Below are 25731 nucleotides of genomic sequence, written 5' to 3'. Positions count from 1 at the left end.
ATATTTTTCATTAATATGGTGTATATGGGGGGGGTATATTCTTCATTAATATGGTGTATATGGGGGGGGGGTATATTCTTCATTAATATGGTGTATTTGGGGGGGGGTTATATTCTTCATTAATATGGTGTATATGGGGGGGGGGGTATATTCTTCATTAATATGGTGTATATGGGGGGGGGGGTTATATTCTTCATTAATATGGTGTATATGGGGGGGTTATATTCTTCATTAATATGGTGTATATGGGGGGGGGGTATATTCTTCATTAATATGGTGTATATGGGGGGGGTTTATATTCTTCATTAATATGGTGTATATGGGGGGGGTTTATATTCTTCATTAATATGGTGTATATGGGGGGGTTTATATTCTTCATTAATATGGTGTATATGGGGGGGGTTATATTCTTCATTAATATGGTGTATATGGGGGGGTTTATATTCTTCATTAATATGGTGTATATGGGGGGGGTTTATATTCTTCATCTAAATCGCACTGTTTGTGTTTTTCTTGTGAATGTTTAATGCTATTTGCACTTTAGAGGACATATGCTGTTTATTGTACACTGCTTTAAGTGGTGGGGGTGTTATCTCAAACAAGTGTTCTGTATGTATGCCCTTTGCACAGGTTGACTTCCATGGTTTAAAAACATTAAGTAGACTACTTTATATTCTGTTTGTACATTGGCTTTATGTTGCTCAGTTTTCAATATGTAACTAGCAAAAAAAGGACTTGGCTCACTGCTTTCAATAAACATATTTGATATGGAGGAGATCACTTGTGTGACTGAGTCATCAGGCATGTATGACAATTCCTGTCTTACGTTTGTTTTTTCCATTGAAGGTGATATTCAAGAGGTTTGTTGTGACCGTAACTAGTGTTGGATAAGGCTGTAGTGAAGCTCTGTTTGGTTTGATATGTCCTAGAGATCATTTCAATACCAATTTGACCAGAAGTCCCACCAGCGCGTTGCGACTCACATGAGACCCTGAAGAAGGCGGGTGAGCCGCTCGTCGTTAGTGCGCTTAATTTTTTTTGCTATGCGATAGCTGCTAAAAGAAAGGCGTTTTAACTTTTCCACAACAGTGCCTTAGATTTTTTGAAGTATGATCGTTATCTAGTTAAGATTAGGGTAGACATTCAGAAAATGACCCCTTACGTCTCTAGTAGAAATAGGTCAAGTTTGAACAAAACAAGCATACTTCTTTCTGAAACGAAGATTCAAGGCTTCCCTCACTGTGTGTATGTACAGCATGGGGGATTTCCGCATCTTGTTCTGGGAGCCTTTCAATAATTATGATATTTTGATGCGAAAATAAGTAGATTTGTCACAAATGCATAAATAAAATAGCACTGCCATATGGCTCAGAGGAGAAATAGATTCCTCATGATTTATGTGTGACAAATTATTCTCACTTGGGAGGGTCTTGCAGTGATAATGATCCTGGTAAACCAACCAACCACAATAATGATAACCTATCATAATACAATCAAAACAATATTCTGTTTTTAGGAGTTATTATACTGACTACTGGGCTTCTTACTTTTAGTCTTTCAAACTGTCTTATTTCGATTACAGTTTTTCTAAATGTTCTAATTTCTGTATTCTTTACTCTAACATATATTATGATTGATGATCCATTGGGAAAATAGACTGAGCCTCTGTTCAGCTCCAGCACTTTCGATTGTTGCTGTCCAGTTCATCATATGATCCCATAGCATGACGTAGAAAGAGACGCCATTAGTAGTGGTTGAGAGGGGAGAGCAGAGCGAACCAGCGAGCTTAGGATGGGGGAAATCAGTTTGGTCTACAAGAGCTGGGCGAGTGAGATTTGTTCCAATTCTGATTCGTAGAGCATGAGACTCTTAATCTCAGGGTCGTGGGTTCGAGCCCCACGTTGGGCGCATACCTTTTGAAAGATCGCTTTAATCCTTCTCAATAAATAATATACGAAGAAGTTCTTAGTTTGAACAAAAATGTTGATATTCTCTGTACACTTGAAGTCTGGTGCTGTGTGTTTGATATATAGAAAAAGTGCCTGTTCCTCCTGCACACAATGCTGAAGAATAGGGCTATCTACTTTTGAAAAGGGCTTTTATGTGTTTGACAATAATTAAAAGTATTCGACTTGGAGTTTATTTCCCCCCCATAAAAATCACAACGTACACTGAGAAAATAAATTATGAAGTATGTCAAAACATGTTTTCTGAGAGGGTGGGGTTTGTTATGCTTGTGCCGTGGCAACTACCAATGAGAGGAGCGTATTTGAAATACGTCATGGAGCACCACTTTCGAAATGTCCTATTTGACATGAACTCAGCTGATCGTTACTAAACTAACTGGATCTCAAGCCTTGACTACTTTTTCCTGCTGCTTGACTGTGGCTAATAACATTTTTAAAAAGAAGGTGGGTTCTTAACGACTACAATTAAAATGTACTTGGTATAATCAATGACATAATTTCAACGATTAACAGTTCGTATTAGTAACAATATTACATGCAGCAACGCTACAGCGTACGTTATTGTATGCAAGTTACAACAATGTTTACATAATTGGCTATGGATACAATGTATCAAAACACTAAACTGTCGCTAATGTCATGATGGCTTTCTGCAGGGAAAATGAGCTCTGGAAAAGCACTGCAGTCGGTGTCTCCTTACAACAATCAACAGCCGCCGACACCAAGCCTGGCGAAAAGAAAGACAATTCAAGAGAAGTAAGTTGTGAAAGTAGGAATGATTGTTAGATTAATGCATGTTAAACCTACAGTTTTTATACAGTATCATTTATGCAATGTGTATTACAATAGTGGCTTGTCGCCTTCCTTCCCGCCCGAGAGCCCCTCAGTGGAGGTGTCATAATACCCATAAAACCTAGCGGTCAAGCAGGGAAATGGTTCCAATCGAGGGATTTGAGAAACACTCAAATAAGGGCTGTGTTTTGTGTAGGTTTACCCTGGCGTGACATTTTGATAACCATGTAAGTCTCTCGCAAACATGGTGATTTCTCAATATATACTGCGTGATTTGAAAATGTTATTTAGCGTCAAAGTGGACATCGTGCAAGACTACAAATCCCTGCAAGCTCCAGGACATTATCTCTAGCTGGCACCTTTGCAAACAGGTGCATTTAAAGACATTTAGCCAATTTATTCATTACTACGTTTAGTTAGTTAATCCAGAGATTCTTACCTTTGCCTCGATTCGACTGTCTCGTCCAGAACATGGCATTTGTAGTTCTTTATGATAGCCACATTAGCAGCCAATTGGCATTTCATTTGTTGGGGGTAAATACAGGCAAATATGTTGATAAGTCACCTTGTCCCGAGAGACTTGTTATCAAAACGTCAAGCCAGGGTAAGCCTACATGAAACACAGCCCTTATTGTACGTGTTTCTAAAATCCCCTATGAGGAGAAATGAATGGTGAAAAACCATTTCGAACCATTTCCCTGTTGGACCGCTAGGTATTATGATTCATACTGTGGTACTCTATGTTTGGGGTGGAGACATGAGCATCTCATATACAGATTTGTCTCCCCTCCTCAATTCAATTTAGAGAGGAAAATCTGTCTTCCTCCAGCAGGTGGTGTTTTTTTCTGCCCACCAAGTAAGGAGTTTGTATGGAGTGTTGAATTTGTTCAACCAAAAAATAATTCCACCAATCCAAAGCAAGGACAGGCGGGAGCTAGACAGTCCGCCGTGCCGCTTTGTGGACAACAACTCCCGTTGTTAGAGCGGCGAGACATGTATCTTGCCAGTATATACATTATCTTTGATTCAATTCACCCACTGAGGTATAATAAGCTCTCCCCTTGGCAAATAGTTCTGGTTACCATGTGAGAGATGACTTATAACCCACGGGAGAGTGCCCCTAGTCAGGGTCATGGCTAGAAGGGATTCAGCTTTACTCAAATTAATATAAAAATATATTTATTAGCATTTTAGCTAACCGTAACCCTTTTCTTAACCTAATTATCCTAACCTGCTACTTTAATTATCCTTTAACTACCCTACTGTGTAAGTTCTCTTAACTTGCTACGAAAAAGTAAAATCTGACGTTAATTTGACAAAAGCTGGAATCCCTTCTAGCTAGTCAAAGCCAGAGGGTTGTTTTTTTAAATCTTCACATTTTCAAACGGTCCATTTATATTTTCCAACGGGGCTATACATTTTTGTGAGTTTTTTTTTTCTCGACTGAGTAGCCTCGTTTCACTGCCAAAAATAAAATGAAACCATCTAATGTTCAGCGGAATAACAACACAATGTCAAATACATGTAGCCTAGTCAAATGATGAACATCCAATCACATTAGCCGTTACTCTCTGGCGGGAATTCCACTAACGGTCCGTATGTAGCCAAACGTAGCTGCTGCTCATTCCCTTTGTTCCATAAATGGTTTTTAAAAAGTAAGGCCCCGCCCTATGGAACTCCCGATTACGGCTGGTTGTGATACAGCCCGGGATCAAACCAGGGTCTGTAGTGAAGCCTCTGGCACTGAGATGCAGTGCCTCAGACCGCTGCGCCACTCGGGAGGCCATCTATACACACATAGTCTAAATTCAAATACACCCAAGCTGCGTTAATTGTATGGTAATATACTTTTTCTGAATTTTAAATCCGATCTAATTAAATGATGGACAGTTTTCATTGATCCAAGAAGTGATCTTGTGTGAAAACCCCTATGGAGGAATGTTGGTGTGCTGCCTGTAACTAGTGGTAGGTTATATATTGAATTTTTTACAGGGGTAGATCAGCTTTATTATTGCAGATTGTAGCTTCCATCAATGTAATTGTCTGCATCATTTCCAATCCCCCATATATTTTGTTTGTAGATATAAATACACATGCATACATACCAATACATATACAGTACCAGTCAAAAGTTTAGATACACCTATTAATTCCAGGGTTCTTCTTTATTTTTCTACATTGTAGAAAAACTATGAAATAACACACATGGTATCATGTAGTAACCAAAAAAAGAGTTAAATAAATCAAAATATATTTGAGATTCTTCAAAGTAGCCACCCTTTGTCTTACGTTTTCCAGCTTCCACTTGCCTCTTCCATTTTTGCGGTAGTGCTGTAATTAGTTGGTTGTAATTTTGGGTAGAGCAGACATTTCCATGCATTTTTGTTAGTTGCATATGTGACAACTCCACCAGTTCTATTTATGATATCATTTACAAAGATTATATATATTTTTTTATCAACAATGTTTTTATTTATTTTTTATCAATTACTATATTTGAGTTTAACCACTATTTGTTGTACTATTTGTTCTGTCTGGTGGATTAAATTGAAATTGCAACCAATTTTCTATGGCTTATTTTAAAAATAACGATATTTTGGAGATGATTTGGTTTTCAAATAACCGGAAGTGAGGTTGTAATATGAATAAAGGGGGAAAAGGCCATTCTTGAACATGAGGTGAGACATTCTTAAAACTTCGGCAGACCGAGTGAGAGGGTCGTCACACCCTGGATTTCTAAACCCTTAATATTATTGTTGGATCTGATTTTTAACAACTAACATTTCAATGGCAATAATAAATAGATATGCTGATAGTGGACAACCTTGTTTTACTTCTCTTGACAGTTTTTAAAAAATTCTGAGAAGTAGCCATTATTTACTATTTTACACCTAGGGTTACTATACATAACTTTAACCCATTTTATAAAAGATTCTCAAAAATTGAAATAATCCAGGCATTTGTATATAAACTTCAGTCGTACTTTATTAAAGGTCTTTTCAAAGTCGGCTATGACAACCAGGCCTGGTTTCCCAGATTTTTCATAGTGTTCTATTGTTTCCAGTACTTGTCTTTTTATATTATCTCCAATGTATTGTCCATGTAAAAAAAAAAAAAAAAAAACTGTCTGATTAGGATGAATAATATCCGGCAATACCTTTTTTAATTCTATGCGCTAAGCATTTTGCTTGAATTTTTGCGTCACAACACTGAAGTGTAAGAGGCCTCCAATTCCTTTTTAATGGACTGGATCTTTATATTTACCACATGGCTCCTGTTTCAATAATAATGAAATCAGACCTTGTTGAGTATCTGATACCATGTGTATATAGAAGTGGTTAAAACATGCTAATAATGGTCCTCTGAGTATATCAAAAAAGGTTTGGTATACCTCCACTGGTATGCCATCCCGCCCTTGAGTTTTCCCGGACTTAAAGGCTTTAATTGCATCAAGAAGTACCTCCTCTGTAATTTGGCATTCACTAGTTGGATGATTGCTTGATATATTCTCTTGCTCTCTTTCTTGCGCTACTCTCACTCTCTTTCTCTACTGCCTTGTGTGGCAATGTAGGTCTGCAATAAGGAGTCCAACAGACAATGTGATGTCCCCATGTACAAGACAGCTCATGAAGAAAGCTATCAAGGACATGTAAGTATAATTAAAATGTCTCTGTCAGACAAATGTTATTTGTTTTTGTTTCATTTGACTGACATTTGGAGTATGTGGATTTGACTAAATTAAGTTTACCCCCTTTCTGTAACTGGAGCAGGCTGTGTAGTCTAAATGCCATTTTTACATTTGTTAATTCTTGATTCCAGACCGTCATCTCCCAGACCCAGACGGAAAGCAAAAGAGAACACTGCAAATAAATGAATGACCTTTTTATGTACAGTGTGATGTCTTTACGGTATTCCTCTCTCTGCTAAAATGGTCAGATCAATCAATCATTGACACTTTCCTGACATTATACTGTCTTAAGATGTTCTTACTAACCAAGCTGCTCACACTTTATTGATCCATTATGCAATATGGTGTATATGGGGGGGGGTTATATTCCTCATTAATATGGTGTATATGGGGGGGGGGGGTATATTCTTCATTAATATGGTGTATTTGGGGGGGGGTTATATTCTTCATTAATATGGTGTATATGGGGGGGGGTATATTCTTCATTAATATGGTGTATATGGGGGGGGGGGTTATATTCTTCATTAATATGGTGTATATGGGGGGGTTATATTCTTCATTAATATGGTGTATATGGGGGGGGGGTATATTCTTCATTAATATGGTGTATATGGGGGGGGGTTATATTCTTCATTAATATGGTGTATATGGGGGGGGTTTATATTCTTCATTAATATGGTGTATATGGGGGGGTTTATATTCTTCATTAATATGGTGTATATGGGGAGGGTTATATTCTTCATTAATATGGTGTATATGGGGGGGTTTATATTCTTCATTAATATGGTGTATATGGGGGGGGTTTATATTCTTCATCTAAATCGCACTGTTTGTGTTTTTCTTGTGAATGTTTAATGCTATTTGCACTTTAGAGGACATATGCTGTTTATTGTACACTGCTTTAAGTGGTGGGGGTGTTATCTCAAACAAGTGTTCTGTATGTATGCCCTTTGCACAGGTTGACTTCCATGGTTTAAAAACATTAAGTAGACTACTTTATATTCTGTTTGTACATTGGCTTTATGTTGCTCAGTTTTCAATATGTAACTAGCAAAAAAAGGACTTGGCTCACTGCTTTCAATAAACATATTTGATATGGAGGAGATCACTTGTGTGACTGAGTCATCAGGCATGTATGACAATTCCTGTCTTACGTTTGTTTTTTCCATTGAAGGTGATATTCAAGAGGTTTGTTGTGACCGTAACTAGTGTTGGATAAGGCTGTAGTGAAGCTCTGTTTGGTTTGATATGTCCTAGAGATCATTTCAATACCAATTTGACCAGAAGTCCCACCAGCGCGTTGCGACTCACATGAGACCCTGAACAAGGCCGGTGAGCCGCTCGTCGTTAGTGCGCTTAATTTTTTTTGCTATGCGATAGCTGCTAAAAGAAAGGCGTTTTAACTTTTCCACAACAGTGCCTTAGATTTTTTGAAGTATGATCGTTATCTAGTTAAGATTAGGGTAGACATTCAGAAAATGACCCCTTACGTCTCTAGTAGAAATAGGTCAAGTTTGAACAAAACAAGCATACTTCTTTCTGAAACGAAGATTCAAGGCTTCCCTCACTGTGTGTATGTACAGCATGGGGGATTTCCGCATCTTGTTCTGGGAGCCTTTCAATAATTATGATATTTTGATGCGAAAATAAGTAGATTTGTCACAAATGCATAAATAAAATAGCACTGCCATATGGCTCAGAGGAGAAATAGATTCCTCATGATTTATGTGTGACAAATTATTCTCACTTGGGAGGGTCTTGCAGTGATAATGATCCTGGTAAACCAACCAACCACAATAATGATAACCTATCATAATACAATCAAAACAATATTCTGTTTTTAGGAGTTATTATACTGACTACTGGGCTTCTTACTTTTAGTCTTTCAAACTGTCTTATTTCGATTACAGTTTTTCTAAATGTTCTAATTTCTGTATTCTTTACTCTAACATATATTATGATTGATGATCCATTGGGAAAATAGACTGAGCCTCTGTTCAGCTCCAGCACTTTCGATTGTTGCTGTCCAGTTCATCATATGATCCCATAGCATGACGTAGAAAGAGACGCCATTAGTAGGGGTTGAGAGGGGAGAGCAGAGCGAACCAGCGAGCTTAGGATGGGGGAAATCAGTTTGGTCTACAAGAGCTGGGCGAGTGAGATTTGTTCCAATTCTGATTCGTAGAGCATGAGACTCTTAATCTCAGGGTCGTGGGTTCGAGCCCCACGTTGGGCGCATACCTTTTGAAAGATCGCTTTAATCCTTCTCAATAAATAATATACGAAGAAGTTCTTAGTTTGAACAAAAATGTTGATATTCTCTGTACACTTGAAGTCTGGTGCTGTGTGTTTGATATATAGAAAAAGTGCCTGTTCCTCCTGCACACAATGCTGAAGAATAGGGCTATCTACTTTTGAAAAGGGCTTTTATGTGTTTGACAATAATTAAAAGTATTCGACTTGGAGTTTATTTCCCCCCCATAAAAATCACAACGTACACTGAGAAAATAAATTATGAAGTATGTCAAAACATGTTTTCTGAGAGGGTGGGGTTTGTTATGCTTGTGCCGTGGCAACTACCAATGAGAGGAGCGTATTTGAAATACGTCATGGAGCACCACTTTCGAAATGTCCTATTTGACATGAACTCAGCTGATCGTTACTAAACTAACTGGATCTCAAGCCTTGACTACTTTTTTCCTGCTGCTTGACTGTGGCTAATAACATTTTTAAAAAGAAGGTGGGTTCTTAACGACTACAATTAAAATGTACTTGGTATAATCAATGACATAATTTCAACGATTAACAGTTCGTATTAGTAACAATATTACATGCAGCAACGCTACAGCGTACGTTATTGTATGCAAGTTACAACAATGTTTACATAATTGGCTATGGATACAATGTATCAAAACACTAAACTGTCGCTAATGTCATGATGGCTTTCTGCAGGGAAAATGAGCTCTGGAAAAGCACTGCAGTCGCTGTCTCACAACAATCAACAGCCGCCGCCGCCGACACCAAGCCTGGCGAAAAGAAAGACAATTCAAGAGAAGTAAGTTGTGAAAGTAGGAATGATTGTTAGATTAATGCATGTTAAACCTACAGTTTTTATACAGTATCATTTATGCAATGTGTATTACAATAGTGGCTTGTCGCCTTCCTTCCCGCCCGAGAGCCCCTCAGTGGAGGTGTCATAATACCCATAAAACCTAGCGGTCAAGCAGGGAAATGGTTCCAATCGAGGGATTTGAGAAACACTCAAATAAGGGCTGTGTTTTGTGTAGGTTTACCCTGGCGTGACATTTTGATAACCATGTAAGTCTCTCGCAAACATGGTGATTTCTCAATATATACTGCGTGATTTGAAAATGTTATTTAGCGTCAAAGTGGACATCGTGCAAGACTACAAATCCCTGCAAGCTCCAGGACATTATCTCTAGCTGGCACCTTTGCAAACAGGTGCATTTAAAGACATTTAGCCAATTTATTCATTACTACGTTTAGTTAGTTAATCCAGAGATTCTTACCTTTGCCTCGATTCGACTGTCTCGTCCAGAACATGGCATTTGTAGTTCTTTATGATAGCCACATTAGCAGCCAATTGGCATTTCATTTGTTGGGGGTAAATACAGGCAAATATGTTGATAAGTCACCTTGTCCCGAGAGACTTGTTATCAAAACGTCAAGCCAGGGTAAGCCTACATGAAACACAGCCCTTATTGTACGTGTTTCTAAAATCCCCTATGAGGAGAAATGAATGGTGAAAAACCATTTAGAACCATTTCCCTGTTGGACCGCTAGGTATTATGATTCATACTGTGGTACTCTATGTTTGGGGTGGAGACATGAGCATCTCATATACAGATTTGTCTCCCCTCCTCAATTCAATTTAGAGAGGAAAATCTGTCTTCCTCCAGCAGGTGGTGTTTTTTTCTGCCCACCAAGTAAGGAGTTTGTATGGAGTGTTGAATTTGTTCAACCAAAAAATAATTCCACCAATCCAAAGCAAGGACAGGCGGGAGCTAGACAGTCCGCCGTGCCGCTTTGTGGACAACAACTCCCGTTAGAGCGGCGAGACGTGTATCTTGCCAGTATATACATTATCTTCATTTCAATTCACCCACTGGGGTATAATAAGCTCTCCCCTTGGCAAATAGTTCTGGTTACCATGTGAGAGATGACTTATAACCCACGGGAGAGTGCCCCTAGTCAGGGTCATGGCTAGAAGGGATTCAGCTTTACTCAAATTAATATAAAAATATATTTATTAGCATTTTAGCTAACCGTAACCCTTTTCTTAACCTAATTATCCTAACCTGCTACTGTAATTATCCTTTAACTACCCTGCTGTGTAAGTTCTCCTAACTTGCTACGAAAAAGTAAAACCTGACGTTAATTTGACAAAAGTTGGAATCCCTTCTAGCTAGTCAAAGCCAGAGGGTTGTTTTTTTTAAATCTTCACATTTTCAAACGGTCAATTTATATTTTCCAACGGGGCTGTACATTTGGGTGAGTTTTTTTTTTCTCGCCTGAGTAGCCTCGTTTCACTGCCAAAAATAAAATGAAACCATCTAATGTTCAGCGGAATAACAACACAATGTCAAATACATGTAGCCTAGTCAAATGATGAACATCAATCACATTGACCGTTACTCTCTGGCGGGAATTCCACTAAAGGTCCGTATGTAGCCAAACGTAGCTGCTGCTCATTCCCTTTGTTCGATAAATGGTTTTTAAAAAGTAAGCCCCCGCCCTATGGGACTCCCGATTACGGCTGGTTGTGATACAGCCCGGGATCAAACCAGGGTCTGTAGTGACGCCTCTGGCACTGAGATGCAGTGCCTCAGACCGCTGCGCCACTCGGGAGGCCATCTATACACACATAGTCTAAGTTCAAATACACCCAAGCTGCGTTAATTGTATGGTAATATACTTTTTATGAATTTTAAATCCGATCTAATTAAATTATGGACAGTTTTCATTGATCCAAGAAGTGATCTTGTGTGAAAACCCCTATGGAGGAATGTTGGTGTGCTGCCTGTAAACTAGTGGTATGTTATATATTTTATTTTTTAAGGGGGTAGATCAGCTTTAGTATTGTAAAGCTGTAATGTAATTGTTCTGCATAATTTCCAATCCCCCATATATATTTTGTTTGTAAATATAAATACACATGCATACATACCAATGCATATACAGTACCAGTCAAAAGTTTAGACACACCTATTCATTCCAGGGTTCTTCTTTATTTTTCTATTTTCTACATTGTAGAAAAACTATGAAATAACACACATGGTATCAGGTAGTAACCAAAAAAAGAGTTTAAAAAATCAAAATATATTTGAGATTCTTCAAAGTAGCCACCCTTTGCCCTACGTTTTCCAGCTTCCACTTGCCTCTTCCCTTTGCGATAGTGCTGTAATTAGTTGGTTGTAATTTTGGGTAGAGCAGACATTTCCATATGTCTGTGTTAGCTGCATGTGTGACAACTCCACCAGTTCTATTTCTGATATAATTTACAAAGATTATATATTTTAATTTTTATCAACAATATTTTTATTTATTTTTTATCAATTACTATATTTGAGTTTAACCACTATTTGTTGTACTGTTTGTTCTGTCTGGTGGATTAAACTGAAATTGCAACCAACTTTCTATGGCTTGTTTTAAAAATAACGATATTTTGGAGATGATTTCGTTTTCAAATAATCAGAAGTGAGGTTGTAATATGAATAAAGGGGGAAAAAGCCATTCTTGAACATGAGGTGAGACATTCTTAAAACTTCGGCAGACCGAGTGAGAGGGTCGTCACACCCTGGATTTCTAAACCCTTAATATTATTGTTGGATCTGATTTTTTTAACAACTAACATTTCGATGGCAATAATAAATAGATATGCTGATAGTGGACAACCTTGTTTTACCTCTCTTGACAGTTTAAAACTTTCTGAGAAGTAGCCATTATTTACTATTTTACACCTAGGGTTACTATACATAACTTTAACCCATTTTATAAAAGATTCTCAAAAATTGAAATAATCCAGGCATTTGTATATAAACTTCAGTTGTACTTTATTAAAGGCCTCTTCAAAGTCGGCTATGAAAATCAGGCCTGGTTTCCCAGATTTTTCATAGTGTTCTATTGTTTCCAGTACTTGTCTTTATATTATCTCCAATGTATTGTCCGTGTAAAAAAAAAATTGTTTGATTAGGATGAATAATATCCGGCAATACCTTTTTAATTCTATGCGCTAAGCATTTTGCTTGATTTTTTGCGTCACAACACTGAAGTGTAAGAGGCCTCCAATTTTTTTTAAATGGACTGGATCTTTATATTTACCACATGGCTCCTGTTTCAATAATAATGAAATCAGACCTTGTTGAGTATCTGATACCATGTGTATATAGAAGTGGTTAAAACATGCTAATAATGGTCCTCTGAGTATATCAAAAAAGGTTTGGTATACCTCCACTGGGAAAACTCAAGGGCGGGATGGCATACCAGACTTAAAGGCTTTAATTGCATCAAGAAGTACCTCATCTGTATTTTGGCATTCACTAGTTGGATGATTGCTTGATATATTCTCTTGCTCTCTTTCTTGCGCTACTCTCACTCTCTTTCTCTATTGCCTTGTGTGGCAATGTAGGTCTGCAATAAGGAGTCCAACAGACAATGTGATGTCCCCATGTACAAGACAGCTCATGAAGAAAGCTATCAAGGACATGTAAGTATAATTAAAATGTCTCTGTCAGACAAATGTTATTTGTTTTTGTTTCATTTGACTGACATTTGGAGTATGTGGATTTGACTAAATTTCTGTAACTGGAGCAGGCTGTGTAATCTAAATGCCATTTTTACATTTGTTTATTCTTGATTCCAGACCGTCATCTCCCAGACCCAGACGGGAAGCAAAAGAGAACACTGCAAATAAATGAATTACCTTTTTATGTACAGTGTGATGTCTTTACGGTATTCCTCTCTCTGCTACGATGGTCAGATCAATCAATCATTGACACTTTCCTGACATTATACTGTCTTAAGATGTTCTTACTAACCAAGCTGCTCACACTTTATTGATCCATTATGCAATATGGTGTATATGGGGGGGTATATTCTACATTAATATGGTGTATATGGGGGGAGGGGGTTATATTCTTCATTAATATGGTGTATATGGGGGGGTTTATATTCTTCATTAATATGGTGTATATGGGGGGGGGGGGTATATTCTTCATTAATATGGTGTATATGGGGGGGTTTATATTCTTCATTAATATGGTGTATATGGGGGGGGGGTATATTCTTCATTAATATGGTGTATATGGGGGGGGGGTTATATTCTTCATTAATATGGTGTATATGGGGGGGGGGGGTTATATTCTTCATTAATATGGTGTATATGGGGGGGGTTATATTCTTCATTAATATGGTGTAAATGGGGGGGGGTATATTCTTCATTAATATGGTGTATATGGGGGGGTTTATATTCTTCATTAATATGGTGTATATGGGGGGGTTTATATTCTTCATTAATATGGTGTATATGGGGGGGGGGTTATATTCTTCATTAATATGGTGTATATGGGGGGGGGGGGGTATATTCTTCATTAATATGGTGTATATGGGGGGGGGTATATTCTTCATTAATATGGTGTATATGGGGGGGGGGGTTATATTCTTCATTAATATGGTGTATATGGGGGGGGGGTTATATTCTTCATTAATATGGTGTATTTTGGGGGGGGGTTATATTCTTCATTAATATGGTGTATATGGGGGGGGGTTATATTCTTCATTAATATGGTGTATATGGGGGGGGGGTTATATTCTTCATTAATATGGTGTATATGGGGGGGGGGGGGTTATATTCTTCATTAATATGGTGTATATGGGGGGGGGGGGTTATATTCTTCATTAATATGGTGTATATGGGGGGGTTTATATTCTTCATTAATATGGTGTATATGGGGGGGGGGTTATATTCTTCATTAATATGGTGTATATGGGGGGGTTTATATTCTTCATTAATATGGTGTATATGGGGGGGGGTTATATTCTTCATTAATATGGTGTATATGGGGGGGGGGGTTATATTCTTCATTAATATGGTGTAAATGGGGGGGTTTATATTCTTCATTAATATGGTGTATATGGGGGGGGGGTTTATATTCTTCATTAATATGGGGGGGGGGGTTATATTCTTCATTAATATGGTGTATATGGGGGGGGGGTTATATTCTTCATTAATATGGTGTATATGGGGGGGGGGTTTATATTCTTCATTAATATGGGGGGGGGGGGTATATTCTTCATTAATATGGTGTATATGGGGGGGGGGGGGTATATTCTTCATTAATATGGTGTATATGGGGGGGTTTATATTCTTCATTAATATGGTGTATATGGGGGGGGGTTATATTCTTCATTAATATGGTGTATATGGGGGGGGGTATATTCTTCATTAATATGGTGTATATGGGGGGGGGTATATTCTTCATTAATATGGTGTATATGGGGGGGGGTTATATTCTTCATTAATATGGTGTAAATGGGGGGGGGGGTTATATTCTTCATTAATATGGTGTATATGGGGGGGGTTATATTCTTCATTAATATGGGGGGGGGGGGTTATATTCTTCATTAATATGGTGTATATGGGGGGGGGGTTATATTCTTCATTAATATGGTGTAAATGGGGGGGGGGTATATTCTTCATTAATATGGTGTAAATGGGGGGGGGGGTTATATTCTTCATTAATATGGTGTAAATGGGGGGGGTTATATTCTTCATTAATATGGTGTATATGGGGGGGGGGGTATATTCTTCATTAATATGGTGTATATGGGGGGGGGGTTATATTCTTCATTAATATGGTGTAAATGGGGGGGGGTTATATTCTTCATTAATATGGTGTATATGGGGGGGGGGTATATTCTTCATTAATATGGTGTATATGGGGGGGGGGGTTATATTCTTCATTAATATGGTGTATATGGGGGGGGGTTATATTCTTCATTAATATGGTGTATATGGGGGGGGGGGTTATATTCTTCATTAATATGGTGTATATGGGGGGGGGGTTATATTCTTCATTAATATGGTGTATATGGGGGGGGGGTTATATTCTTCATTAATATGGTGTATATGGGGGGGGGTTATATTCTTCATTAATATGGTGTATATGGGGGGGGGTTTATATTCTTCATTAATATGGTGTATATGGGGGGGGGGTTATATTCTTCATTAATATGATGTATATGGGGGGGGGGTATATTCTTCATTAATATGGTGTATATGGGGGGGTTTATATTCTTCATTAATATGGTGTATATGGGGGGGGGGGTATATTCTTCATTAATATGGTGTATATGGGGGGGGGGTTATATTCTTCATTAATATGGTGTATATGGGGGGGTTTATATTCTTCATTAATATGGTGTATATGGGGGGGGGGGTTATATTCTTCATTAATATGGTGTATATGGGGGGGGGGTTATATTCTTCATTAATATGGTGTATATGGGGGGGGGGGTTATATTCTTCATTAATATGGTGTATATGGGGGGGGGGGTATATTCTTCATTAATATGGTGTATTTTGGGGGGGGGTTATATTCTTCATTAATATGGTGTATATGGGGGGGGGTTTATATTCTTCATTAATATGGTGTATATGGGGGGGGGGGTTATATTCTTCATTAATATGGTGTATATGGGGGGGGGGTTATATTCTTCATTAATATGGTGTATATGGGGGGGGGGTTATATTCTTCATTAATATGGTGTATATGGGGGGGGGGGGGTATATTCTTCATTAATATGGTGTATATGGGGGGGGGGGTTATATTCTTCATTAATATGGTGTATATGGGGGGGGGTTATATTCTTCATCTAAATCGCACTGTTTGTGTTTTTCTTGTGAATGTTTAATGCTATTTGCACTTTAGAGGACATATGCTGTTTATTGTACACTGCTTTAAGTGGTGGGGGTGTTATCTCAAACAAGTGTTCTGTATGTATGCCCTTTGCACAGGTTGACTTCCATGGTTTAAAAACATTAAGTAGACTACTTTATATTCTGTTTGTACAGTGGCTTTATGTTGCTCAGTTTTCAATATGTAACTAGCAAAAAAAGGACTTGGCTCACTGCTTTCAATAAACATATTTGATATGGAGGAGATCACTTGTGTGACTGAGTCATCAGGCATGTATGACAATTCCTGTCTTACGTTTGTTTTTTCCATTGAAGGGGATATTCAAGAGGTTTGTTGTGACCGTAACTAGTGTTGGATAAGGCTGTAGTGAAGCTCTGTTTGGTTTGATATGTCCTAGAGATCATTTCAATACCAATTTGACCAGAAGTCCCACCAGCGCGTTGCGACTCACATGAGACCCTGAACAAGGCCGGTGAGCCGCTCGTCGTTAGTGCGCTTAATTTTTTTTGCTATGCGATAGCTGCTAAAAGAAAGGCGTTTTAACTTTTCCACAACAGTGCCTTAGAATTTTTGAAGTATGATCGTTATCTAGTTAAGATTAGGGTAGACATTCAGAAAATGACCCCTTACGTCTCTAGTAGAAACAGAAATAGGTCAAGTTTGAACAAAAAAAGCATACTTCTTTCTGAAACGAAGATTCAAAGCTTCGCTCACTGTGTGTATGTACAGCATGGGGGATTTCCGCATCTTGTTCTGGGAGCCTTTCAATAATTATGATATTTTGATGTGAAAATAAGTAGATTTCTCAGAAATGCATAAATAAAATAGCACTGCCATATGGCTCAGAGGAGAAATAGATTCCTCATGATTTATGTGTGACAAATTATTCTCACTTGGGAGGGTCTTGCAGTGATAATGATCCTGGTAAACCAACCAACCACAATAATGGTAACCTATCAGTCAAAACAATATTCTGTTTTTAGGAGTTATTATACTGGCTTCTGGGCTTCTTACATTTCCTCTTTCAAACTGTCTTATTTTGTTTACAGTTTTTCTAAATGTCCTAATTTCTGTATTCTTTACTCTAACATATATTATGATTGATGATCCATTGGGAAAATAGACTAAGCCTCTGTTCAGCTCCAGCACTTTCGGTTGTTGCTGTCCAGTTCATCATATGATCCCATAGCATGACGTAGAAAGAGACGCCATTAGTAGTGGTTGAGAGGGGAGAGCAGAGCGAACCAGCGAGCTTAGGGTGGGGGAAATCAGTTTGGTCTACAAGAGCTGGGCGAGTGAGATTTGTTCCTATTCTGATTCGCAGGGGATTCGTGTCCTCGACTTCTTGATTTCGATTTGAGACATCTAATGTGATTAGAGGGAGATACTTCGACTGTGCTACTTATATTCCTAATCATATTTATTTCACCATGGCGGCTGGCGGCGGAGCAGGCAACAAAACCTACTCTTTCAAGGTGGTTTTGTTGGGAGAGGGCTGTGTCGGCAAGACCTCGCTCGTGTTGCGGTATTGTGAAAATAAATTCAACGACAAACACATCACCACACTTCAGGTACGTTGATTACGTGGCTAACTGGATGTGATTCAATCTTATCCAGACTACAAAGGGTTAAATGTGCTATGTAGAAAATAGAAAAGGCAAGCTAGCTAACGTTATCCTAGCTGCTAGTGATAGCCTGTCACTAACTCACACCAACAGCCATTCATCTGTGTCGCAGCTAGCTAACGTTAGCTAGTTTTTGGCAGTCCACTACAAGTCACTGCAACCTGTCCAACATGGTTATTTAGGGTGTTTACCAAGACGGCTAGCTAGCTAACAATTCTGATAACAATAATGTATTCTAATAACGATAAGCTAGCCAACTAAATTGACTAACGCCCGATAGCTATTGTAGTTAGCTAGCTTTCATAGTAGCCAACTGTCACAGCTTTAAAAATAAGCGATCTAAAACCTTTATCTCAACTATACATTGGTACTATTCATCATGAAACAAGTGTTCTTCAATGTGAATGTGGTAGAGGTGAATTTGCCCCAATGAACAGGAAGTAGCCCACTCACAGAGTAACCAAAACAACAACAACCAGCACCCAGGTTTAACTTCCTGTCCGGTGGTCAGAAAGCTTCGCCAGCTGCCCCAAACGTGGCCCTACAGGACACTTGACTGAACTGAACAAGGAATTAACTACTATGACATAGCATTTATGCAGAGTAGAGAAAGGGCAAGTTTACTCCACACCTAAAATCGCATTGAGATGGATGGACAACACAGACCGGATCTGTCAGTAAGCTCAGGGCTTCTCATAGCAGTAGGTTGCACAATATGTTGTTTTGCATTGCTGGACGTGATAAGGGTTCTAGGTGTTTCTAGTAGGCCTTTCCAGTGCTGTTGCCAAACGTATCTTCTTCTATGAATCAATACGATTGTGCTGCCACATAATCACACATTACTAGGGTATCAAATTCAAGCCTCTACGATCACAGTTGCTGTCAAGCAGTCTTAACTAGTGTACTAAGCAATTTCTTTGTACTTTGCATTAATGCAAACAGTTAAACCTGTTGCTGACTCTCTGGAAAGTGTTCAACTGTAGCGAAGTTGGCTTAACGGTAGGTTAGTTATGAACTTAGAATGGCCTGTGTTTATTGCTCTCCTGAAAGAAGAGGCAGCATAACTCCTTGTCATTTCCTACCAGGACATCACAAGAGGGTGTTTATTACTCAAGGCAATGATGAGAGGAGCTGAATAGGAAGGAGGTTCACTGCTGCACTGCCAGTGGGCCTCGAGTCTTAGAGACTAGAGAAGTGGTCTTCTCGGGTCCTGAAAATGAGCTCCAAACTGAATTGGATCTGTGAAATTCCCATCCGAGAAAGACAGGACACAGTCATTTCTTCTTCTTCAAAATCAGTATTGGATCTGAGATGGACCAGGGTCTGTATCAGATCCAAAAGATAAAAAATGACGTTTTATTTACACAAAAGCAAGCAAAATATACTGAAAAATATAAACGCAACAATTTCAAAGATTTTAACGAGTCAAAGTTAATTTAAGTTATTTATTAGGTCCTTATCTATGGATTTCACATGACTGGGAATGAAATAATGCAACATCTTTGGTGGACATTCCTGCATGCCAGTAGCACATAACCTCAACTTGAGACATCTGTGGCATTGTTGTGTGACATAACTACATATTTTAGTGCACTTTTATTGTCCACAGCACAAGGTGAACTTGTGTAATTATCATGTTTAATCAGCTTCTTGATATGCCACACCTGTTAGCTGGATGGATTATTTTGGCAAAGAAGAAATGCTCACCAACAGGGATGGAAACAAATTTGAGAATCTTTTTGTGTGTATGGACATTTTCAGGGGTCTTTTATTTCAACCCTTTTACACATTTGAGTTGTGTAGTTTTGACTTGTCTGGCAGTGAATGTTAATGTTGCACATGTGTTTTTAGATGTATTTAAAATAATTTATTTGTTTAGTATTTTAATAAATGACATCCAGAATTTAAAATGTTGGGACAAGAAGGGATAGGGTGTGTGGTGGAGATGCACCTGCGTGTCTCTCTACAGAATGCGCTCTGTCTCCTGCTAATTCGTGCACATTCATTATTTAATTGTTTGAGTTTACACTTTTTAATGTCTATTTGTTATAATATATTTTGCTTGAGCACGCATAAAGTACCTGGCCTGCGTGCAGATGCAGGCCTGTAGGTCTAAAAGTTTCCATTTGGTGATGTCTGATAGTATTTCTCATTAACGCACCATCACTTGAGCTGCGAAGCTTCTGAGTATTTTTTTGCGTCACATTACATCAATGCATCCATTGCAAATAGTTCCTTACTGTATTCAAAAAAGATTTTCAACACTCCTTCTTGATAGGCCTAACCATCGTGCCTCGGTGTGAATTAGCATCATATTTCTGAAACCCATATCTCCACTGGAAACGGGTCATAAAATAGGCTACCTGAACACTTATCCTTTGCACAAATACAACTGTCTGTCCTGAGCGCATCATTGGCATGGGAGACAAACTGTCTGTCCTGAGTGCATCATTGGCATGGGAGACAAACTGTCTGTCCTGAGTGCATCATTGGCATGGGAGACAAACTGTCTGTCCTGAGCGCATCATTGGCATGGGAGACAAACTGTCTGTCCTGAGCGCATCATTGGCACGGGAGACAGTGAGGGCCCAAGCGGCCCACTGGAAACAATGTCGCAGGTTCCCTGTAGGGAGAGCTCAATCCAGACAGAGACAGGCAGAGGATAGGGATTCATATATTGAAAGAACCTGAACCAACTCTGCCATGCGTAGCAAAAGTGATTTTAATCTGGATATTTTCTTCTTCAAATATAATTTCAGATTTAGTCGGCATTTCACATATTTTCACACAGATCCGAGTTCCTTCTCGGGGTAATGGGTTTCGGGTATATTTGTGAAGACCTCTAGACTAGAGTTTGCGCTCTACTGCCAGTGAGCTTTGAGTCTTCAAGCTCAGACACTCCGGTAGGATTGTCAAATGTTTCCCGGAGACAGTACTTGGCACCTCTGACTGTCGACACTCAATCTCTTTTGTGTTCACACAGCAACGACCTTGGAAGTCGTCAGCCACTCAGCCTTGTTAGAATACTCCAAACCAGAAGGTGGCAGTGGCATTGTTTGGCAATGCATATCCGTGCGTATGTAACGGATGTGAAATGGCTAGCTAGTTAGCGGTGGTGCGCGCTACTAGCGTTTCAATCAGTTACGTCACTTGCTCTGAAACCTAGAAGTAGTGTTGCACCTTGCTCTGCAAGGGCCGCGGCCTTTGTGGAGCGATGGGTAACGATGCTTCGTGGGCGACCGTTGTTGATGTGTGCAGAGGGTCCCTGGTTCGCGCCCGGGTCGGGGCGAGGGGACGCCATAAAGTTATACTGTTACACGTATTGCTTGTGGTCTAGATTCCAAGCTGTCTGCGCTAATGTTGCCATTTTTTGTAGAAAGCCCTTGTTTATACTAGCCAGATGGCCACAGCTAGATAACTACCTAGCAAGATGACAAATAAACATTTTAATTCACTCTCCATAACATACTCCATAGCATATTCGCTAGCTGGCACAACATTGCTAGCAAGCTAAGGACACTGCACTAACTCGGCAGCTGTTTCATGGAAACTAGCTAGTCCATTGTGATTTAATTATGTCAACTAGCTACAGTGGTTAGCTGGCTTGGAGGAAGTATTTAGTGTTGTGTGCATTTAGGCTGTGTGATGGTAGCTAGCTATGTAGCATATGAAGTGTGATTGGCTCATCCGTGGATGTACGGAGAAAATGGCCTCTTTTAGTTAACTTTTACATTTTACATGCTCTCTGATTGGCTCAAAGTCATCTTGTTGGCCACTGACGAGCATTGTGATAGGTTGGTCGCCACTGGGTCGGCACGCCGCAGGTACTGCTTTTGTTCTAGCAGGAGAAGGACCCGCCTCCCACTGTGATAACGACCTATCGGCAGTTCCAGTGTATCAAACAGTTGTTTCAAGGCCTAGTTGTCAGGTGACCATTGTCTCTTGTCAGTAGTGCTGTTATTGTTTTGTTTACAGTAGTAGGCCTACATTATTATTGTGTGATGCCTAAGTAAACAGACTTTCAGTGCCAGCTCATTGACAGCAGTAGGGTAGGCTACAGTCTCATGACGATGGTGCTCTAATCTCACACCCACTAAGCAAGGTAATTGTGGTTAAAAGGGCAGCTGTGATACCAACAGGCTGGTATCACACCCGTATTACTAATACCAATATAATCTCTCCGGGAGCTTGCCCTTGCTTGTGGACTCTCTCACAGGTGACTGGTAGGTCTCTCTTGTCAGTGCAAAGTGAATATTAGTCATTCTTTGCTGTCAATCCTTTGTGGTCAAAGTAAAAATGTGGTAAACCTGTCTTGAATGGCCAACTTGAAACTGCTATTTCCCAGCGAACATCATTTTAATATTTGGAAACCCCCCCCTTTGAAACTACACTCTCAGGCATAAAATAGTTGTGAAACTGCTTGTGTGTGAACCAACTATAATTTCCACCTTGGTCCTACTTTATTTCCTGTTCACTGTGTGGTCATTGCACAGTTTCCTGAGATACAATAGGCAGCAAGAGACTGTTATTCATTTATTAGACATTTTGCAGGATAAAATCTCTTCAGATGCATATTCTCATTTTCAAGAGTCCACATTCTCATTTACAGGGGCATAGTTACAGGGCAGAGGAGGGGGTGGATGAATGAGCCAATTGGAAGTTGGGGATGATTAGGGGCCCATGATGGTATGAAGGCCTGATTTTAGCCAGGACACCGGGGGTTAACACCCCTAATCTTACCATAAGTGCCATGGGATCTTTAGTGACTACATAGTCAGGACACCCGTTTAACGTCCCATCTGAAAGACGACGCCCTTCACAGGGCAATGTCCCCAATCACTGCCCTGGAACATTGGGATATCTTTTTTGGTTTTTACACCAGAGGAAATAGTGCCTCCTACTGGCCCTCCAACACCACTTCCAGCAGCATCTGGTCTCCCATCCATGGACCGACCAGGACCATCCCTGCTTAGCTCCAGAGGTGGGATGCTGCTGGCTTTTATACACAAAAACAAACTCTAACAATACTTAGAAACAAGAATAATATGTCAACTATTGTCTAATTACAAACAACTTAAATTAACAGAAAACAAGGCATCAGTAAACATGCCGTCCCCCACATGCACTCCCCTCCCCTTGGGCCAATTGAGATGGCTTGTGACCAACACGTTTCAGGAAATTACTATAGCTCCCGCCTAGGGCCAATCAGCGTCATTTAATGAATGCTGGATCTCTATGGCAAAACTCATCATTTCACCCAAGTTTTGTCAAAATCGTGCCAGTGCTGTCTGAGATTGCGTGTGACTAATGTACTAATGGACGGAGACAGATCCACAGTTGCCTCCCCGATTTCATCATGGGGGACAATGATATGTTGTACAACTAGGTATCCTAGTGGTTAGAGCGTTGGACTTGTAACCGAAAGGTTGGAAGATCGAATCCCCAAGCTGACATGGTAAACATCTGTCGTTCTGCCCCTGAACAAGGCAGTTAACCCACTGCTCCAAGGCTGTCATTGAAAATAAGAATTTCTTCTTAACTGACTTGCCTAGTTAAATAAAGGTAAAAAAATATATAAGTTTATTAGCTAATGGTTTGTTTGAGAAATACAATGTGTGATCAGTGTAAAACAAAGTTCAATGGATAGATAGTGATGGCCTATAATGACCGGTGTTGTGGATCCTGGAAACAGGATGCACCTGTGCTCAATTTTGAGTCTCATAGCAAAGGGTCTGAATACTTATGTAAATAAGGCTACATTTGCATAAAATTCTAAAAACGTTTTTTGGATTTGTCATTATGGGGTATTGTGATGTCATGATGGGGTATTGTGATGTCATGATGGGGTATTGTGATGTCATGATGGGGTATTGTGATGTCATGAGGTATTTTGTGTAGATTGCTGAGTATATATTTTTTTGACTCCATTTTAGAATAAAGCTGTAACGTAACTAAATTTGGAAAAGGTCAATGGGTCTGAATGCTTTCCGAAGGCACTGTAAATGGCTAATTAAGCAGCCCATATGATAGGGCAGAACTTGTAGACTAGAACAGAAAGCAGCAGCACAGATCAAAGGAGGAACTAGTGATCAAACCTGAGTTGGTAAGTAGCCTGTCTTTGGTCGAGCGAGAGCGGTTTTCCTTGCTCCCTCCCACTATCAAACAGTGAGGGGTTTTTTTCTCATGAAAGTAACACAGTAATATAACACATTACTTTCCACACAAAGTAATATTGTAAAGTAATGCATTTACATTTAGTTAAATGTAACAAGTAATATTACTTTTTCAAGTAACTAATCCCAACACTGATTATGACGATGTCATAAACTGTTGCTTACAATCTATTTACCTAGTTTAGTAGGCCACTTCAGTGTCCAAATAATATGGTAGCCTAAACAAGCCTAGTAAACACACAGGCCTAGTGTTCAATCTTTTATTAATGATCATGATCTGTCCCGATGTTGACGTACCCTAGGCTAGACTAAATGTCAACATCCATTGATGCCGTGGAAACATCAGCCGAAATGACAACAGGAGAAGATTTGCCTGTACAGCCCCTAGCAGATGTTATGCCATGTTTGCCCTTTCCTCTGAAACGAGCCATGAAATGAGCCACTTAGAGACCACTACAGGCAGTCAGACTAGACTGTGAGTGAACTTTGGCACAAGCCCATAATTCTACTGTCATGTACGCTAGTTGTAGTGTAGTAGTCTTGCCAACCCCAAGCTGTTCTGAACCCTGTCTTCAGGCCATCCTAGGCCTCAGACCCTTTTCACACTACTGAGCCAAGCTGTTCTGAACCCTGTCTTCAGGTCATCCTAGGCCTCAGACCCTTTCACACTACTGAGCCAAGCTGTTCTGAACCCTGTCTTCAGGCCATCCTAGGCCTCAGACCCTTTTCACACTACTGAGCCAAGCCTCAACGACGCACTTAGTGACCGTTCTCTCTTCATGGTGTTTTGGGAAACATTTTACAACTTTGGCCGTTGTAGGAAAGATGCATCGATAAAACACTCGTAAGCCTAAATTCCATCGCTATTTGGAAACTGGGCCCAGGTTGTTAGCTCAGCCTAGACACGCTCAGGTTGTTAGCTTAGCCTAGACCCGCTCAGGTTGTTAGCTTAGCCTAGACCCGCTCAGGTTGTTAGCTTAGCCTAGACGCGCTCAGGTTGTTAGCTTAGCCTAGACGCGCTCAGGTTGTTAGCTTAGCCTAGACGCGCTCAGGTTGTTAGCTTAGCCTAGACGCGCTCAGGTTGTTAGCTTAGCCTAGACGCGCTCAGGTTGTTAGCTTAGCCGAGACGCGCTCAGGTTGTTAGCTTAGCCTAGACGCGCTCAGGTTGTTAGCTTAGCCGAGACGCGCTCAGGTTGTTAGCTTAGCCTAGACGCGCTCAGGTTGTTAGCTTAGCCGAGACGCGCTCAGGTTGTTAGCCTGGCCTAGACGTGCTCCCGTTGTCCAGAGGTCAGCAAGGGTCAGGTTAAGAGAAAGTGTCCTGAATTGACTTGGCCTGCCACCACAGTCATTTAACCTCCACAGTAATGGCTGCTGTAAAGTGTAGATAAAATATAGCCCTAGCATTTATTTTCTTCTTGCATGTAAATCAAATCAAATCATCAAATCAAATGTATTTATATAGCCCTTCTTACATAAGCTGATGTCACAAAGTGCTGTACAGAAACCCAGCCTAAAACCCCAAACCGCAAGCAATGCAGGTGTAGAAGC

At 39.7% G+C, this 25731-nt stretch overlaps 1 protein-coding gene and 2 long non-coding RNA genes across 3 annotated transcripts in view; all 3 read left to right on the top strand.

Moving 5' to 3' along the window:
- The first annotated feature begins 2294 nt into the window (after positions 1-2294).
- Positions 2295-6654, top strand: LOC139533582 (uncharacterized). The gene is made up of 4 exons (XR_011666817.1): positions 2295-2411; positions 2624-2723; positions 6331-6408; positions 6579-6654. It is a non-coding gene; the product is annotated as an uncharacterized lncRNA (long non-coding RNA).
- A 2416-nt stretch (positions 6655-9070) lies between these two features.
- LOC139533583 (uncharacterized) lies at positions 9071-13395 on the top strand. The gene is made up of 4 exons (XR_011666818.1): positions 9071-9187; positions 9400-9502; positions 13097-13174; positions 13331-13395. It is a non-coding gene; the product is annotated as an uncharacterized lncRNA (long non-coding RNA).
- A 4190-nt stretch (positions 13396-17585) lies between these two features.
- Positions 17586-25731, top strand: part of LOC139533598 (ras-related protein Rab-21) — a 32817-nt gene continuing 24671 nt past the window's right edge. The window contains exon 1 of the mRNA XM_071331749.1: positions 17586-17956. Within this exon, the coding sequence (XP_071187850.1) occupies positions 17816-17956 (141 nt within the window). The 5' untranslated portion in view covers positions 17586-17815. The remainder of the gene's footprint in view (positions 17957-25731) is intronic.

The sequence above is a fragment of the Salvelinus alpinus genome, chromosome 11 (genome assembly GCF_045679555.1).
Source record: "Salvelinus alpinus chromosome 11, SLU_Salpinus.1, whole genome shotgun sequence".
NCBI lineage: Eukaryota > Metazoa > Chordata > Actinopteri > Salmoniformes > Salmonidae > Salvelinus > Salvelinus alpinus.
Note: the sequence above shows the minus strand (reverse complement) of the source record. Positions and strands in the feature narration are given on the sequence as shown.